At 44.1% G+C, this 20733-nt stretch overlaps 1 protein-coding gene across 2 annotated transcripts in view; it reads right to left on the bottom strand.

Moving 5' to 3' along the window:
• LOC311129003 (hypoxia-inducible factor 1-alpha inhibitor) overlaps nucleotides 1-8049 on the bottom strand; it is a 33162-nt gene extending 25113 nt beyond the window's left edge. The window contains exon 1 of one of the 2 annotated variants that reach the window (XM_084161238.1): nucleotides 7674-8049. In XM_084161238.1, coding sequence (XP_084017364.1) covers nucleotides 7674-7853 — 180 coding nt within the window. In that variant the 5' untranslated portion in view covers nucleotides 7854-8049. The remainder of the gene's footprint in view (nucleotides 1-7673) is intronic. The other variant, XM_084161239.1, reaches the window with a different exon arrangement.
• Between the last annotated feature and the right edge of the window lie 12684 nt (nucleotides 8050-20733).

Raw genomic sequence — 20733 nt, forward strand, 5'->3', positions numbered from 1 at the left:
CAATAACATGGTTGCTAATCTGCTTCTCGCTCTTTTTTATTTTCAGAATTATGGAACAGCTACAATGCTGTCCTGCAAGACTTGGCGAAAACCAACAACGGAGTGGAGGGCTGGCATGGAAAATGTTTTGCCAATCTTGGCGCTACCCACCCCACCATTTGGAAGTTCATCAAGGCATTGCAATGACAGCAGCAAAGAAGTAAAATGAGAATGGAGTAGCAACTTGCTGGCGTTTCTCCGGCATGGCAAAGACCCCGCTACCGCAAGCAACAGAAGGATCTGAAGTCACTGGTTCAGGAGTACACCACGACTGAACAGCTGGAGTCTTAAAAGGCGCTGCATGTTCAATCCGACTTCAGCATTGGCCGTGCAGCATTTACAGTGATACGGCCTCTGCAGAAGTCTGGGCATTCATACTTCTTGCGCTACGCAGAGCAGAGCTGTTGTGAAGGAAGTTGTCAAGGTAGTGAGTTTGTGTTTGTACAGGACTCACCTACCGTCAACCAATCATGTCAATGCGGAGCTATATGGAGCCCTCCGCATTGTTACAACATTTGAGAGGCACACAGAGATGCGGTATGGAGCTCAATTTGACCTCTGCATGCCTCCGGAGGCTCCGCAATTGCGTCACACTATCCATACGGCGCTTCCGACCAAATTTTCAGATCAAGCATAAATTGGCGTAAATCTGAGAAAAATTAGCACCTAGCCTACTTGGACACTTCTTCATGACACATTATCGAAAAGTTTCAACCCTTTCAATGACTCCAAAATCCGTATGAGACAAGAACATTAAGCACATTCTGAACTTCATTTTGTTTTTATGGCGCTGCATTGTCATGTAGCCTACTCTCATTTTTTATTATTTTATTTTGGGTTATTTTAAATAAATATTTTAGGCCTACTTATTTTTGCCCCATAATTTTTTGTATTTTGCTAAGCTTTTTTGTTGATAAAGAAAGGTTTTTCAGTGAATGGTTGGTGTTAATGGACAGTGCAAACTACATAAAAACGAAAATACAATCCTTAAAAAACGAAAATATATAACCATATGAAGAAATGTATATACACAATTTGTAGCCATACATGATTTACTGAAAAGCAGTATACACATTTAATAACAGACTCAAACATTATCAGGCAATAGTTAACATACACAACATTGTTTCACATTTTTGATTAACTGACAAACACAATCATGCAATAGGCTACAGCTGCCTTCACAGCTTCTCGGGGAAACTCGACTTATCACGTGGAGGAAAAAGTAGCAGAGGAAGGAGTTTGCTTCTGCTGCAGTGTTTGTGGTAAAATATTACGTGTTGTGGCAGTGCTTCACAGTAGAATAGAGTGGAGTAGAGTTCAGTACAGTACACAGTTCAGGGATCGACATTAACGCTTGTCCGCCTGCCCGGGGCAATTATTATTTATTTTTTTGTCGGACAAGCAGATTAGAGATTTAAGTAAAAGTAAAACACTCCAAAAAAAATCACAATATCAAACAATTAGGCTACTCCGATCAGAATTGCATCAGTGTCCTCCGGATTCAAATGTTCTTTCACCTCTTTCGGACAAGTCAAAAATCTGTCCTACTTGTCCGAAGAAAAGTTCATGTCAAGCCCTGCAGTAGAGCACACAAGTTGAGTACACTATAATGTACTGAACTAAACTCTACTTGACTGCACTGAACTCTACTGTACTCTCCTCTATTGTTCTGTGCTGTACTCAATCAATCAATCAATCAATTTTATTTTATATAGCCCTTCTTACATCAGCTAATATCTCGAAGTGCTGTACAGAAACCCAGCCTAAAACCCCAAACAGCTAGTAATGCAGGTGTAGAAGCACGGTGGCTAGGAAAAACTCCCTAGAAAGGCAAAACCTAGGAAGAAACCTAGAGAGGAACCAGGCTATGAGGGGTGGCCAGTCCTCTTCTGGCTGTGCCGGGTGGAGATTATAACAGAACCATGCCAAGATGTTCAAAAATGTTCATAAGTGACAAGCATGGTCAAATAATAATCAGGAATAAATCTCAGTACTGTCCTCTACTGTACTTCCTGCACTCTACGGAGTTCTACTGTGCTGTACTTTGATGTCCAAACTTGTGAAACAGAGGTCTATGATTGGTTCAGATTTGGTCCGGACCAACCAAATTTGATCTTGTTTGGCAGCGGAGCTCATTAAAATAATAGCCAGTGTGTAGAATAATAGCCAAATATGCAAAGGAGGATATTGTATATATTTTCCTTTGTGTACCTATTTAGGATACATTACCATGAAGAGAATGATATTCATATCAAGGGTTTCCGTTAGCCGGCAATTGTCGGCCCCAAAAAATTATGAAAAGCCAACAAATAAAACAGTTGCCAGCCAAAATGACCGGCGAGAATGAAAATCCCATTGCAAAACAATGCTTTTTATTCATTGATGGAAATAAATTTGACCGTCATGCTTATCGGTCTATAGGTTCATTTGCATAATTTAGTGGAATAAAATTGGCCTGTGTGTATTTTCATTAGTCATCATGTAGGCCTGTCTTATTTATCCAGCACAACTATCACACGCTCACAGCATACAAAGCCTATTTTGAGCTGGATTTCTCCTGCAGCTTCTCAGCTGGTTGCTGGTGGAGTAAAACATGTGTTTTTATAAGCCCATTCATTGCACAACAATTATCAACGCATTCGCGTGTTAAAAACTGTTTTGGTGCACGATTAAAAAGAGCTACTATTTTTATTTCTCAACTGGAACAGTTTCATTTCATTAATAACGTTTTTGTTTCTTAAAATCATTGTCACGTGGTTATACATACAAATCTGAATTAAAATGCTAAAAATCGAAAAGTTCCAAGTAAACTAATGCGAGATCACCAGCCTTTGCCATATGGACACATTGATACACTGTGATCCATTGGCAGCTAAAGAAATGAACACATGGAACTCATAGCCTATAATTTCCATTGCTCTTTCACACCGAGGATTGGTGATTATCGAGCAGGAGATTGTTGGAAATATTTTTCTAATTGCTTACTGTAAGGGACTATAGTTTTAATATATTATAATTCACAATGGATGTAAAAAAATAAAAGAAACACTTTCCTCCATTTCCACGCAGCAGGCCACTTTATGCGTGGACGCTCCCTCAATATTATCAACACAGAGAAACCAGATATGCTCATTGCTCACATGGAGCACTCCAAACAAAAGACAATTAAAAAATGTACAAATCTCGTAAATGATGGTTATGAAATAAACCCAAACTTGTTTCTCACAAGTGTAGCAGGTTGTGAACTCTGCAAACAACGTTTCCATTTCATAACAATAACTTAAACACAATGGCATTCTCCCAGGTTTTTTAAATTGACACAGAGGTTGCAAATTAATCCCACCCCAATTAAATTTGAGCATAGCTCGTGGGCCTCCTCTGACACTGCTCGCACAGTATCCAGTCCCCCTCCCCCCACCGGTAACAGAGAAGAGCTTGTTACAGAACAAGCATTCTGTATCCCCTTTTAGGGTGTTTGTGGTGGTTTTGGAACCTGGAACAACCTTTTTCAGTGGCACCACAGCTTTCTTCAGTGTCACAGATTTCTTTCTCCATTTGCTTTCTTCCTTCTCTCTTGGTTTTTTTGCCTGGTCTTCCAAGAACCTCTTTTGGGGTGAGGCTGTCAGGACTGTAGCCGACTCAGCCTTTCTTTTCCTAGGCCTCGCCTCCTGTATCCTGGGGTTTTTACCTGCTTGTCTCGGTGTCACCTCAGGGTTTTGGGTAGCACATTAAAAGCACGGGCAGCTGCCTTAATGCCCTGCCCATTTTCAATAGCATTCAGGGCACAACGAAGCGCCTCTTGACCATAGCCACCGTGATCAGATATTTTCTTGTAAACTCTTTTCTGAAAATAAAAAAATGAGAAGTAGGAATGGTGGAGAACTGACCCCTAATCTAAACCTATCTCCTATTCTGACCCTAACCTAACCCTGACCCCCATTCTGACCCCAACCCCTATTCTGATCCTAACCCTGGCCCCTATTCTAACTGACCCCTAACCCTAGTCCTAACCCTGCTAACTGAGGATTAGCTAGCTATGCTAGCAGACATTAGCTTATGCCAACTAGCTGGCTAGGATTTATTTCTCCTCAGACTTTCTGCTAGTGAGGTTGCTAGTTAGCTAACTGGGCTAGCCAGTTCCTACATTACAGCTAGAAATAAATGATCAACTATAAAGGGGTGAGATTCCCCCGGGGGCAGCCACATTGGAGGGGGGGCATTTTGCCACCAATATACTAACATATTACTACTTTATTAAAAAACTAAAAATGTCTCTCTAAACAAGTGGATGATTTATATTAAGGCTTCCCTAAATGTATATTTAAAAAAAAAAAAATCTACAACTTTTTCTAAATGACAAAAAATTTGATCAACTTACCTCAAAATCCTTTTGATGGAATGACTTCAAAAATGTTGATGAAACAGAGGACATTTGTAGTTGACTAGTGGCAGCCAGAGGTACTGTTGGATTTTTTGTGTGAAATCTTGTTTTTTTGTGAGAATTACATCTTTAATTCTCCATTACATATGCGTGTCGTCGTCCGATCCACATAAAAATAAAAAAAAGAAGCTAAAGATTCTCAATTCCTCTGTGGCTGTGATGCTTTCTGGCAAAGTATTTTGAATGATTTTATTTACTTCTGTATAGCAGGAGTAATTATATAATTTTGGCAAATGTATTTCCAATCCCATCCCTATTTCTTTCCTGCTATGCCATTTCTCTCCTATTATTTTGGTTTCTTTATAAACTTTATTTCATTGTCCAGAAGCCAAAGGAACAATCCTAGTCATATTAGCAACGCATCCGGTTGTTGCATCTTTAGATTCCCCCTCTTTCTGAGTTTTAAACAGATTATCATCTCTGTCACATATGGAACCGCTATCAGGTGTGCTGTTTAGAATGGTATTTTCCCGCAAATTGCATTTTTCCAAATGTTTGAAAATGACATTTTATTGGCTGCTTCATTATACACTGCTCAAAAAAATAAAGGGAACACTTAAACAACACAATGTAACTCCAAGTCAATCACACTTCTGTGAAATCAAACTGTCCACTTAGGAAGCAACACTGATTGACAATACATTTCACATGCTGTTGTGCAAATGGAATAGACAACAGGTGGAAATTATAGGCAATTAGCAAGACACCCCCAATAAAGGACTGGTTTTGCAGGTGGTGACCACAGACCACTTCTCAGTTCCTATGCTTCCTGGCTGATGTTTTGGTCACTTTTGAATGCTGGCGGTGCTTTCACTCTAGTGGTAGCATGAGACGGAGTCTACAACCCACCACACAAGTGGCTCAGGTAGTGCAGCTCATCCAGGATGGCACATCAATGCGAGCTGTGGCGAGAAGGTTTGCTGTGTCTGTCAGCGTAGTGTCCAGAGCATGGATGCGCTACCAGGAGACAGGCCAGTACATCAGGAGACGTGGAGGAGGCCGTAGGAGGGCAACAACCCAGCAGCAGGACTGCTACCTCCGCCTTTGTGCAAGGAGGAGCAGGAGGAGCACTGCCAGAGCCCTGCAAAATGACCTCCAGCAGGCCACAAATGTGCATGTGTCTGCTCAAACGGTCAGAAACAGACTCCATGAGGGTGGTATGAGGGCCCGACGTCCACAGGTGGGGGTTGTGCTTACAGCCCAACACCGTGCAGGACGTTTGGCATTTGCCAGAGAACACCAAGATTGGCAAATTCCACTGGCGCCCTGTGCTCTTCACAGATGAAAGCAGGTTCACACTGAGCACGTGACAGACGTGACAGAGTCTGGAGACGCCGTGGAGAATGTTCTGCTGCCTGCAACATCCTCCAGCATGACCGGTTTGGCGGTGGATCAGTCATGGTGTGGGGTGGCATTTCTTTGGGGGGCCGCACAGCCCTCCATGTTCTCGCCAGAGGTAGCCTGACTGCCATTAGGTACCGAGATGAGATCCTCAGACCCCTTGTGAGACCATATGCTGGTGCGGTTGGCCCTGGGTTCCTCCTAATGCAAGACAATGCTAGACCTCATGTGGCTGGAGTGTGTCAGCAGTTCCTGCAAGAGGAAGGCATTGATGCTATGGACTGGCCCGCCCGTTCCCCAGACCTGAATCCAATTGAGCACATCTGGGACATCATGTCTCGCTCCATCCACCAATGCCACGTTGCACCACAGACTGTCCAGGAGTTGGCGGATGCTTTAGTCCAGGTCTGGGAGGAGATCCCTCAGGAGACCATCCGCCACCTCATCAGGAGCATGCCCAGGCGTTGTAGGGAGGTCATACAGGCACGTGGAGGCCACACACACTACTGAGCCTAATTTTGACTTGTTTTAAGGACATTACATCAAAGTTGAATCAGCCTGTAGTGTGGTTTTCCACTTTAATTTTGAGGGTGACTCCAAATCCAGACCTCCATGGGTTGATAAATTTGATTTTCATTGATAATTTTTGTGTGATTTTGCACATTCAACTATGTAAAGAAAAAAGTGTTTAATAAGATTATTTCATTCATTCAGATCTAGGATGTGTTATTTTAGTGTTCCCTTTATTTTTTTGAGCAGTGTATGTTGCGTTGCATGTTCTGTTAAGAGCATTACCATAATCTTAATGTGATTTCTGTCATTCTGATCACCATGGGTGGACGCCCTAATGGATAATGCACCCAATGCATATGGGCCCGTGGAATTGCCCAGGGTGTAACTGTTGCATCTCTCTGTAATGTAGGCCAAGTTATAAATCAACTAGCCAATATAATTTCATGGGAACCCACGACATATCAGCTCTAGGAAATGCAGACTGACTTTTGGTGAGACGCATTCAGGTGGAGGCATGATCTGTTTTATTATTGAACGGATAATAGTCCAGATTACCTGGTTGAAAAGCTGTATAGGACAGGAGAAAAAGTCTGCTTCATATGCTACCTATGAAAATAAGCTAGCCTATGGTAGGCCAAATATTACCACCAAACTGATTATCTGCACTTCTGAGTGCCATTCCTATGCAGACTTCCATGTCAAGTCCAGTGTTCTCTGGTCTTGGTTCTGGGGACCCACAGGGTGTAGCCTACAGCCAAGCTTGTGTTCCAGTTCAGCATCAAAAACACATGTTTCACCTAATCAACTGACCATCAAGCCCTGCCTTAATAAATTGGAACAGGAACTGCACATTGAACACCCTGTGTAGGACCCCAGGGCCAGGTTTGAAGAACACTGGACTTGTCCACTATTACCTAGACCAGGTGGGTCTCTCTTGCATGAGATTTAATCCATGCAGCACAAACCTGGGTTAGTAGAAGGCAGACACATTGTGCCAATAGGGTTAACCCACTTGGTGGGAATTGTAACATGGCTCATATAGCGAAGATCACTACAATATTCTTAGCTAGCTGGTTAGCTGGGCTAGCTTGCCCAGCTGATTCAGTTGGGAGGACATTGGGTACCTTACCACAACATACAGGATACAAGTTGGAGGGGTATGCAAGATAAACGACTTGTTGAGTATTTGACTAGCTAACGTTAACTGTTTTGTCTCACTGATCAGCTGGTTAGCTTAGCCAAATAGCTAGCTAGGTTAGCTATTAGCTAACGTTCACTGTCAGACTCGAACAGGAACCTGACAGTGCATATGAATTGTCATGACTTCTCACTTTACCTCGTTGTTTATCAGCATCTCCGCTCTAGGATCCGTGTGAGAGAGTCTGGGTATCGGTCTAGTCTGGAAAGGATACTTTCGAAGTTGAGATTCGCTCCAGATAGGGTTGTGGACCTCGGAGAATGCTGCAGCACCGCCTTCGCTCGCCGTCGGATCATTCTCGACAGTTGCCGCTGCCATGCCCGTGTACCGAACCCAGATTGCCCCTCGCCCGCTGTCAAAATATGTTCTCTTGACTCTAGATATGGAAACCTCTTCTTTGGGAACTATGCAGTATACTACGTGTTTACTCACAACATTGCCATGCAGAAATAGTCTGTTTCGTTTCCGATGCAAGAAATGCAAACTACAAGCTTCATCAAATCAGCGTATCATCAGCAACACTAAAAAAGTACTTCCGGGTTACGGAATTTCGGAAATTTCAAAATAAAAGTCCCCCACGTAATAGTAGAAAAGTGTCAATAGCCTGTATTTATTCATGATCAAATGCGATTTTAGCATGTAAATCTTGGTGGGGCAAACTCCCCCCAAAACTCCCCCCTTTCCTTTCAGCACCATGGAGTGAATCCTTACCACCACTACACCTGGCTATCAGTGGAGCCTTGTCTGGCAGCGAAACAGTTAATTCAGCCTCATTTACTGCCTTTTTAAAAACCATAGCTGATATTGATGACTTGCTTAAACAGATGTGGTTACTGCTGACTCCTTGTGGATTTGTGTAAGTCGATAAGAACCGCATTCTCCTTCAATAATAACAAACGCCAAAAGGAGTTTAGAGTTTTGAACCATACCTTACATTTATGTTCATTAAATTCATAATGACAATTCTTATATCATTAACACTTAGCTCTAAGTATAAGCAAGTGCAAGCAAACGAGCTGCGACGAGGTAGGCCTATTCGTTCAGCACTTTCAAAATGGACACTGACAGAAATTCAGATAGATGTTAGTTCAGATGAATTCAGCAAGATGTTGAGGCCTTAACATTACTCTTCCTTAAGTCACCACAGAGAAAGAGAGAGAGAGAGAGAGAGAGAGAGAGAGAGAGAGAGAGAGAGAGAGAGAGAGAGAGAGAGAGAGAGAGAGAGAGAGAGAGAGAGAGAGAGACTCAGTTAGCCTACCATTTGAAGTATTTTATTATCCCTATGTGGTCTAAAAAGGAAGGAAAATACAATCTTGAGGATCCACTTTTATATACAATATACTGACGCACAGCGCATTGCGCAAACAAAACAACCCTCGCAATATCAACTGGAATTACATGGCCTATTACTGAACGAGCTAAGATGGACGTAGTCAATATAACTATTTGTTCAGCACTTGAAATGTACAGCGACAGAATTCAGAACATTGGCCGTTCCTACAGTATTCTCCCTGTAAACCAAGTCAGAACCATAGGATAAATAAAGGGGGAATATAAGCAGACAATGAAAGCTCTTAAAATATTTGATGATGACATTTCTCTAAAACAGGCTATAGGCTACATGTGCACCACCAAGTCAGAACAGTAGGCTAAGTTCTGAGGGGGAAAGGGACCAAATTATTAGGGTGAGGCACATGGGATACTAACAGCTTACTACACAACATACACTTAGTATTACTTTCTTAGCTACAGTATACATATTTCCCTGGCATATTACATCCTTTATGCAGCAGCAAACAAAACATTTTTGGACTCACCGTTGTTATGCTGTGCTCACTTGAACAGGAAAGTGGCACATTTGTGGGCAAATTTTGTCATCAAACATTGTCATCAAAGTCTGGCATTCTCTGGATTTATGGTGCTTTCAAGACAACTGGGAACTCGGAAAAAAACAAGGTAGAATTATTACGTCAGTGATCTTCAGGTATCCTGGATGGATATAGATCTCATTCCGTCAGTAGAGGATGCCTGGTTGTTCTTTAAAAGTAATTTCCTCTCAATCTTAAATAAACATGCCCCATTCAAAAAAAATACAGAACTAAGAACAGATATAGCCCCTGGTTCTCCTCAGACTTGACTGCCCTTGACCAGCACAAAAACATCCTGTGGCGTACTGCATTAGCATCAAATAGCCCCCGCGATATGCAACTTTTCAGGGAAGTTAGGAACCAATATACACAAGCAGTTAGGAAAGCAAAGGCTAACTTTTTCAAACAGAAATTTGCATCCTGTAGCACTAACTCCAAAAAGTTTTGCAACACTGTAAAGTCCATGGAAAATAAGAGCACTTCCTCCCAGCTGCCCACTGCACTGAGGCTAGGAAACACTATCACCACAGATAAATCTACAATAATCGAGAATTTCAACAAGCATTTTGCTATGGCTGGCCATGCTTTCCACCTGGCTACCACTACCCCGGCCACCAGCTCTGCACCCTCCGCTGCAACTTGCCCATGCCCCCCCCGCTTCTCCTTCACACAAATCCAGACAGCTGATGTTCTGAAAGAGCTGCAAAATCTGGACCCCTACAAATCATCTGGGCTAGACAATCTGGACCCTTTCTTTCTAAAACTAGCCGCCGAAATTGTCGCAACCCCTATTACTAGCCTGTTCAACCTCTCTTTCGTAACGTCTGAGATCCCCAGAGATTGGAAAGCTGCCGCGGTCATCCCCCTCTTCAAAGGGGGTGACACTCTAGATCCAAACTGTTACAGACCCATATCCATCCTGCCCTGCCTTTCAAAAGTTTTTGAAAGCCAAGTTAACAAACAGATCACCGACCATTTCGAATCCCACCGTACCTTCTCAGCTATGCAATCCGGTTTCCGAGCTGGTCATGGGTGCACTTCAGCCACGCTCAAGGTCCTAAATGATATTATAACCGCGATCGATAATAGACAGTACTGTGCAGCCGTTTTCATTGACCTGGCCAAGGCTTTCGACTCTGTCAACCACCGCATTCTTATTGGCAGACTAAATAGCCTTAGTTTCTCAAATGACTGCCTCGCCTGGTTCACCAACTACTTCTCAGATAGAGTTCAATGTGTCAAATCGGAGGGCCTGTTGTCTGGACCTATGGCAGTCTCTATGGGGGTGCCACAGGGTTCAATTCTTGGGCCGACTCTTTTCTCTGTGTATATCAATGACGTCGCTCTTGCTGCTGGTGACTCTCAGATCCACCTCTACGCAGACGACACCATTTTGTATACATCTGGCCCTTCATTGGACACTGTGTTAACAAACCTCCAAACGAGCTTCAATGCCATACAACACTCCTTCAGTAGCCTCCAACTGCTCTTAAACACTAGTAAAACTAAATGCATGCTCTTCAACCGAACGCTGCTTGCACCCGCCCACCCGACTAGAATCACTACTCTCGACGGGTCTGACCTAGAGTATGTGGACAACTACAAATATCTAGGTGTCTGGTTAGACTGTAAACTCTCCTTCCAGACTCATATTAAGAATCTCCAATCCAAAGTTAAATCTAGAATCGGTTTCCTATTTCGCAACAAAGCCTCCTTCACTCATGCTGCCAAACATGCCCTCGTAAAACTGACTATCCTACCGATCCTTGACTTCGGCGATGTCATTTACAAAATAGCCTCCAACACTCTACTCAGCAAATTGGATGTAGTCTATCACAGTGCCATCCGTTTTGTCTCCAAAGCCCCATATACTACCCACCACTGTGACCTGTACGCTCTTGTTGGCTGGTCCTCACTACATATTCGTCGCCAAACCCACTGGCTCCAGGCCATCTATAAATCACTGCTAGGCAAATCCCCGCCTTATCTTAGCTCATTGGTCACCATAGCAACACCCACCCGTAGTATGCGCTCCAGCAGGTATATCTCACTGGTCATCCCCAAAGCCAACACCTCCTTTGGTCGCCATTCCTTCCAGTTCTCTGCTGCCAATGACTGGAACAAATTGCAAAAATCTCTGAAGCTGGAGACACTTATCTCCCTCACTAACTTTAAGCATCAGTTGTCAGAGCACCTTACCGATCACTGCACCTGTACACAGCCCATCTGAAATTAGCCCGCCCAACTACCTCATCCCTATATTGTTATTTATTTTGCTCATTTGTACCCCAGTATCTCTATTTGCACATCATCTCTTGCACATCTATCATTCCAGTGTTAATACTAATTGTAATTATTTTGCACTATAGCCTATTTATTGCCTTACCTCCATAACTTGCTACATTTGCACACACTGTATATATATTTATTTCTGTTGTATTTTTGACTTTGTTTTGTTTTACCCCATATGTAACTCTGTGTTGTGGTTTTTATCGCACTGCTTTGCTTTATCTTGGCCAGGTCGCAGTTGTAAATGAGAACTTGTTCTCAACTGGTTTACCTGGTTAAATAAAGGTGAAATAAATAAATAAAAAAATAAAAAAATTCAGGTCAGAGCTCTAGAAAGAGGCCTGAGTTCCCAACTTCGAATTCCGAGTTGGATGACCGTTCAAAACGTTTTTTCCCACTCTAAGCTAGTTTTTTTCAGAGTTCCCAGTTGTCTTGAACTCACTGACGTCTGAGATTTCTGTTTGTCTAGCTTGCTAGCTAAGATTTTGAAAGTATGATGTTGACATGATCAGTCCTATCAAAGCTATGGTAGATATAACATGATTTGACGTCATTTTATCTGTGGCCAATGACCTTGAGCCTTCTTGGATGGGCACTTCTAATGTAAATCTATGGCAGCACCCAAGGGTGCTTGAACTGCCTAGCTCTCCCTGTAGATTCTACGGTGACGTAGTGTCCCCATGAGTGACAGAACACTGAGCCAATCATGGCGCAACTAAAGAAGATTACCAACACCTACGCTCTGTATTTTCCGCTGGCTGCCCCTCCACCACAGAATGCACTGAGCTAGGCTGAAACGCCTGCATTTTGGAGCTGCCTTACTCAAGAAAGCAAGAAAGAGAATATGTTTGTATGCAGCTTTATTCACTCAATACATTTGTTTTTACATTGTACGATTCTTTGTGCGTTGTTCAGATTTTATGTTTCTCAACACTGATGTATCTACTCAAATGTCACTTATGTTCTGAGCTGCCAAACATCGGAGGTCGACATTGGCTATTAATTCCCTGTCCACCTTATAAGGGGCTGTATTATGTTATGACAATGTAAGTTGCTCCCTCTCTGGAGCTCAAAATGGTCTTTATACCGTCTTCATCTGAATGTATGATATATGAGACCTGGAAATCTAGTGCATTTGCAGTGTCCAGAACAATAACTCATTTTAGCTCGCATGAACGATGGCCACAGTATCCATTTATTTTAATAAATGTTTTTATTTATATCCTTTTCTGAGCGGCTGAAAATTGATGATTTAGAAAATGTACTACACAGTAAGGATTGGACTCTTTCATCTTTCCTGCAAATAGGCCTACCCATGAGAGCTTATTGAAATACCTACCACTTCTCTCAAAATTGACCTTCTCCCATTAATCACGAGTCAATGGAAACACACCATTATTTGGAGTGGTATGCCTGAACCCTCCAAAATGTACCTCATCTGACAAAACCCATTTCCTCGCTTATTTTGACATCAACCTCTCCAGTTACATGCTGCTCATCTGAGTCATCGGAGTCAGTTGTCATATAGCTTACGATTTCCTCAACTGATAAACTTCTACCACAACTTTCTGTCTCAGTGGTAGTATTCATTCCCAATATCTTTGGTGTCTGAGATTTGATTGAGCTGCACAACTGACAGTTCCTTATACAAACTCTTGGCTGCATCAGGATGAAAATCAGAAGCAGGTTCTTTATCCTCAAAAGTGTGTACAATAGGTTTTGAACCTGAGCCTGATTTACATTCTCTATTTGTACCATTTTGTTTAATTTCACCTTCTTGTCACCAGCAATAGAATGTATAAATGTGTCACAGTCATACAGGAATAACAGTCCATCATTGTTTTGTCTTTAAAGCAGTTGGCTTCTTAACTAATCACCTGCTAATAATTGGTATTTGGCACCTCCATTTGCACAAGGCAAAAGTGCATGAAAGTAATGTATGGAATGGAGTTTTATTTCACACTAGGGTAAGCAACAACAACAAAAAAGTGTTAACTTGTTTTGTTTTTCCAACTGATATTCCACACAAAAGCATCCAATTAATTTATTGGAATTAATATAATAATATGCCATTTAGCAGACGCTTTTATCCAAAGCAACTTACAGTCATGTGTGCATACATTTTTACGTATGGGTGGTCCCGGGGTTCAAACCCACTACCCTAGCGTTACAAGCACCATGCTCTACCATTTGAGCTACAGAGGACCACAATATAACATGCGGAATTAAATGTAGGCATTACAAGAAATACAGAGTAATAACCAGCAGGCTGTTTGACACAGCCCCCCTGAAAAACGAAACATATTGGGGTTAGTGGAACCTCAGCTGAGTATTTTCCACCCCAGTTTATTTGAGACAGGTAGTAACATTTTCTCTTTACCAGTGTGTGGTCTTACAATGACAAAAATATGAAATCACATTAATATGCTTTTGGGCCACATATTTGCCACATATTTGGAGCTAGGCTGACAGTGACAACATAACATTCTAAAAGGGTAGCTATCCACAGTGCTGATATGTGTCTCATTGTTCAAATGTCAACATAAAGCTTCCTATGACTTAGCTTTTTGTTCAAACTCACCTGTTTTGTATTCTAAGGCCTAGTGAGTAGACTGGACCCTGGTTTTATGGACACACGATTGATCGTCTTTCCTGTACAGTTCTATATGTGTACCATATAGTGTCCAGGCACCCCATTATAGGCTGTTTGACCACAGTAAAAGTCCAGCAACACTCCGTATTATTCAGAGTCCAATGAAATGACACCATATATAGATTCTACAGACCCTACTGAGTACTCCACACCCCACTTTTACATCTGCACAAATACTTGTTTTTCTTGTACAGTGCCATATTTGTACCATATAGTGTCCAGGCACCCCATTTTAAGCTGTTTGACCACAGTAAAAGTCCTGCAACACTTCCTATGACCTAGCTTTTTGTTCGAACTTATTTAACTTATTTGTATTTTAGGGACTCTAATGAGTAGACTGGATCCTGGTTTAATGGACACACAATCAATCGTTTTTCCTGTACTGTGCAATTTTGTGCAATACAACAAAAATACAGTAAGACTTCCCTTAAACATTGCATTTCAAAATGTCATCCTTTAATAATAGTACCAGTAAATAAAGAAGAATGATACAATCAAAATAAAAACATTTACCAGTAGGCTATTATTATGATCTTGACATTTATTTACTTTAGCTCCAACCATTTCTCAATGTGCTCCACCTTATAATATTATGTATCTTATATAAAGTAGTAATTCTCTTAAGTTTAGATTTTCCCCATGTAGTTATACATATTTTTTGTTTTACATAATTTTAACATTATTCACTATGCAAAGCTGCAAAAAAATATTGGATTTCGTATAAACACAGTGGTTTACAAGGAACTTTTATTTTGAAACAATTCCAAAAACCGGAAGTCTTAATGTCGATAGGATACAGCTAGTGTTGCTGCCGTGACGCTGAATGTCGACAGGCATAAAACCAAACGACGAAATATATTCGCAAGGGAAATACCAAGCTAGGTGTAGTATCCGGAATGTGAGGACAGTGACATCTAGTGTACTGAATGACAAACTGCTATTGAGCAACTTTGCACACATCCATCAGATGGCGTCAGAGTACTATTTGATTAGAATGAAAACTCAGAATACATACACTGCTCAAAAAAATAAAGGGAACACTTAAACAACACATCCTAGATCTGAATGAATGAAATAATCTTATTAAATACTTTTTTCTTTACATAGTTGAATGTGCTGACAACAAAATCACACAAAAATTATCAATGGAAATCAAATGTATCAACCCATGGATGTCTGGATTTGGAGTCACCCTCAAAATTAAAGTGGAAAACCACACTACAGGCTGATCTAACTTTGATGTAATGTCCTTAAAACAAGTCAAAATGAGGCTCAGTAGTGTGTGTGGCCTCCACGTGCCTGTATGACCTCCCTACAACGCCTGGGCATGCTCCTGATGAGGTGGCGGATGGTCTCCTGAGGGATCTCCTCCCAGACCTGGACTAAAGCATCCGCCAACTCCTGGACAGTCTGTGGTGCAACGTGGCGTTGGTGGATGGAGCGAGACATGATGTCCCAGATGTGCTCAATTGGATTCAGGTCTGGGGAACGGGCGGGCCAGTCCATAGCATCAATGCCTTCCTCTTGCAGGAACTGCTGACACACTCCAGCCACATGAGGTCTAGCATTGTCTTGCATTAGGAGGAACCCAGGGCCAACCGCACCAGCATATGGTCTCACAAGGGGTCTGAGGATCTCATCTCGGTACCTAATGGCAGTCAGGCTACCTCTGGCGAGCACATGGAGGGCTGTGCGGCCCCCCAAAGAAATGCCACCCCACACCATGACTGACCCACCGCCAAACCGGTCATGCTGGAGGATGTTGCAGGCAGCAGAACGTTCTCCACAGCGTCTCCAGACTCTGTCACGTCTGTCACATGTGCTCAGTGTGAACCTGCTTTCATCTGTGAAGAGCACAGGGCGCCAGTGGCGAATTTGCCAATCTTGGTGTTCTCTGGCAAATGCCAAACGTCCTGCACGGTGTTGGGCTGTAAGCACAACCCCCACCTGTGGATGTCGGGCCCTCATACCACCCTCATGGAGTCTGTTTCTGACCGTTTGAGCAGACACATGCACATTTGTGGCCTGCTGGAGGTCATTTTGCAGGGCTCTGGCAGTGCTCCTCCTGCTCCTCCTTGCACAAAGGCGGAGGTAGCGGTCCTGCTGCTGGGTTGTTGCCCTCCTACGGCCTCCTCCACGTCTCCTGATGTACTGGCCTGTCTCCTGGTAGCGCCTCCATGCTCTGGACACTATGCTGACAGACACAGCAAACCTTCTCACCACAGCTCGCTTTGATGTGCCATCCTGAATGAGCTGCACTACCTGAGCCACTTGTGTGGGTTGTAGACTCCGTCTCATGCTACCACTAGAGTGAAAGCACCGGCAGCATTCAAAAGTGACCAAAACATCAGCCAGGAAGCATAGGAACTGAGAAGTGGTCTGTGGTCACCACCTGCAGAACCACTTCTTTATTGGGGGTGTCTTGCTAATTGCCTATAATTTCCACCTGTTGTCTATTCCATTTGCACAACAGCATGTGAAATTTATTGTTAATCAGTGTTGCTTCCTAAGTGGACAGTTTGATTTCACAGAAGTGTGATTGACTTGGAGTTACATTGTGTTGTTTAAGTGTTCCCTTTATTTTTTTGAGCAGTGTATATCTATATATTGCTCAGGACAGATAGTCACAGTTGACACAAAAAATTGTGAATTACATTCACTTGAAATCTTGAAATGAGAGACACCCATAGAAGATGAGAGATTAAATTATGTAGAAATAAAATAAATTATGTATCTTTGCCCATCTCTCTGTGTATGTGTATGTGTGTGTGCAAGGTTGGATGGATTACTTGAAAAATGTAATCAGTTACTGATGACAGATTACAGTACAATAAAAGTTATAAATAACATAATCCATTGGATTATTTGAAATTAAATGTGGGATGATTCAGGTCTCAGTAAAAGTTTCTGTGGAAAGCAAACAAGGAGAGCATATTTGGCAGTAGATTACAAAAAGATTCTAACAGAATTCCCACTGAAACATGACTTCCAAGCTGTGTGGCTCAAGTAAAAAAATATGCTATTTCAGTGTGTTTAAGGCAAACACTTGTAGCACACATCTTGATATAAGATTAAGTAATCCAATATGTAATCAGATGTTGAATGCAACTGTAGGAATGTAATTTTAATCTGATTAGACATTTTTCAATAGTAATCTTGGCTGATTACAGTTAGGCCTACTTCATTTTTGTAATTTTATTACGTAATCCTTGTTACATGTAATATATTAGTACCCAAACCTGTGTGTCGTCTGTGTGTGTATGTGTGTGTGTCGGTGTGCGTCTGTCTGTGCATGTGTGCGTGCACGTGCACGCTTGACCCGCATGTGTGTGTTAGGCAAAAGGGGTAGACAAATACTTTTGAAATGCTCTGTCAATATTTAAACATTGGTTACAGTACCCCTTTACTTCATTGACCCCTGGGTAAACTCACACTTTAAAGATAGCATTCTGCTTATTTTGCACACCATTGACTTTGTGCAGTTGTCTGACCAGCTGATCAAGGCTACGTTTCTTTACGTTGTCTGTGTAACTTTAGCCAGTTTCTGTACCTTTTGCACCAACCACTTTAAAGGCCCACTCTGTTATAGTTAGGAATTGGAGAGTTTAATCATTATTTTGCCATAAATAACATTTTATATTTAATACTGTAAAACTTGCGGTTATATAATCTCCTCTCCTCTCCTCTCCTCTCCTCTCCTCTCCTCTCCTCTCCTCTCCTCTCCTCTCCTCTCCTCTCCTCTCCTCTCCTCTCCTTCTCCTCTCCTTCATTGTCTGTCTATCAGCATCATTCAACCCCCAGGACTGATGACGGCCTCCTGGTGTGTTCCTGTAAGGGTTGGGGTGAGGTGTGACCCAGGTGCGGTGCAGGATATACAGTAGGCAGTAGGCAGAGATGGGGAAACAAGAATCTTTACTGGTGGTCCCAAAGCCAAAATAAAAAAAAAACGGACTTATCACGATAAAAGAAAGGCGGCGCAAATAAGTCTCCAAAAACCAGCTGACAGCCAAAATACGAAATACTACCTAAGACTGAAACAAATAACGAAACAGGGAGAACACTTTTCAAGTACCTGTACATAGAGCTCCGATCAGACACTGACTAGTACTGCTGGACATAGAGAAACTAGCAGAGGAAACTGAGCAAGGGAACACAGGGAAGTGAGGGCATAAATACACAGGTGAACCGATAGACACAGGTGACACCAATAGGATGATGATTAGTCCCGACTGTGAGTGAGGAGGTGCCTAAGGTTGTCGGAGGATGACACCCAGGACCGCTCCTCCGGCCCATAACCGTCCCAGTCCACCAGAAATTGGAGACCCCTCTCCACCTGCCGGCAGTCCAGGATCCGGTCCACAGTAAAAGCAGGCTGCCCTCCGACGAGGCGCAGCGGGGGAACAGGACCAGGAGGGGGAGCCAGGGGACAGGTGGCGACGGGCTTGAGGAGGGACACATGGAATGTGGGATGCACCCGCATGGTGGGGGGAAGCTGCAGGCGGTAGGCCACTGGGTTGGCTCGCCGGACCACTCTGAATGGCCCGATGAGCAGGGGAGGACAGCTTCCTGGACATCACGCGGAAGGGAAGAGCTCGCGTAGAGAGTCACACCCTCTTTCCCGGGATAAAGACCGGGAATAGGGGGGGTTGGTACCCGTATTGGCACTGGAAGGGGGACAGGCCGGTGGACGAGCAGAGAAGGGTGTTGTGGGCGTACTCCGCCCATGCCAGTCCCTGACTCCACGTAGCTGGGTTGCTGGAGGCGTAGCACCTCAGCACCCTCTCCAGATCCTGGTTGACGCGCTCCGTCTGCCCGGGACTGGGGATGGAAGCCGGAAGACAAGCTGACGGAGGCGCCGAGGCAGGTGGCGAACGCCTTCCAGAACCTGGAGGCGAACTGAGGGCCCCGGTCCGACACCACATCTTGGGGAAGGCCGTGGACCCGGAAAATGTGCTGCACCACCAACTTAGCCCTCTCCCGGAACGACGGGAGTTTGGTAAGGGGAATGAAGTGGGCAGCCTTTGAGAACCGGTCCACAGCGACCAGGATGACTGTGTATCCATCAGAGGGGGGTAGGGCGGAAATTAAATCCAGCGAGATGTGGGACCAGGGGCGCTTGGGGATAGGCAGGGGTCGGAGTAGCCCTGCCGCGGGCTGACGTGAGCTCTTTGTGCGCACGCACACTGGGCAAGCAAGCAGCCACAAAGGCGCACGTATCCCCCTCAGCAGATGGCCACCAGAACCTCCTATGCAGGAACTCCAATGTCCTGGCGCCCCCTGGATGGCTGGTGAGGTCAGACGCGTGCGCCCACTGAAGCAGTCGTGAGCGCGCAGCCTTGGGTACGTACATCCTCCCAGATGGACCTCCGCCCGGATCGGGCTCCTACCGTAGCGCTGCTCTGACCAGCCTATCAATTCCCCACAAAACTGGGGCAGCAATCAGGGCATTGGGGACAATGTGGTCATCCCTCTCCACCAGTACGGTATGAGATGGTGAACTGGAACCTGGTGAAGAACAACGCCCACCTGGCGCGAGTTGAGCCTCTTGGCCCCCTGAATGTAGGCTAAGTTCTTGTGGTTAGTCCATACGACGAATGGATGGGCAGCCCCCTCTAGCCAATGACTCCACTCCCCCAGGACGAGCTTGACCGCTAGCAGCTCACGGTTCCCCACGTCGTCATTCCGCTTCGCCGGGGACAACTGACGGGAGAAAAACGCGCAGGGGTGAGTCTTACCGTCCGTGAGGAACCGCTGAGACAGGATTGCTCCCATCGCAACGTCTGAAGCATCCACCTCCACAATGAACAGCAGGGACGGATCAGGATGCCCGAGGACCAGGCCGATGTAAAGCGTTGCTTAGGCGCATCAAATGCGTTCCCCGCTTCCGGGGTCCAGGCGAAGGAGCGTACGCTCGTCTGGGTTAGGGCTGTCAGGGGAGCAGCTAGGGAGCTAAAATTGATAATAAATCGCCTATAAAAATTTGCGAACCCTCAAAACCGTTGTAGTTGCTTGAGGGATGAGGACTGGGGCCAATCCAGTACCGCGTTGACCTTGGCTGGGTCCATCCGTAGGTCCCCCTGGGTGACGATGAACCCCAGGAAGGAGACTGTCTCTGTGTGGAACACACAATTCTCCGCCTTGACGTAGAGCTGGTGACAGAGAAGGTGTTGGAGGACCTGCCGAATGTACTGCTGGTGTTCACTCATGTCCTTCGAAAATCATCCAAATACAGGAAGACGCTGTAGTCGAGGTGGTCACGGAGCACGTCATTGACCAACGCCTGAAACACCGCAGGCGCATTGGCTAGACCAAACGGCATGACTTGGTACTCGTAATGCCCACAGGGTGTGTTAAAAGCCTTCTTCTACTCGTCCCCCTACCGCGGGTG

This window comes from Coregonus lavaretus (assembly GCF_964263955.1).
Source record: "Coregonus lavaretus genome assembly, chromosome: 1".
In the NCBI taxonomy this organism is placed as follows: domain Eukaryota; kingdom Metazoa; phylum Chordata; class Actinopteri; order Salmoniformes; family Salmonidae; genus Coregonus; species Coregonus lavaretus.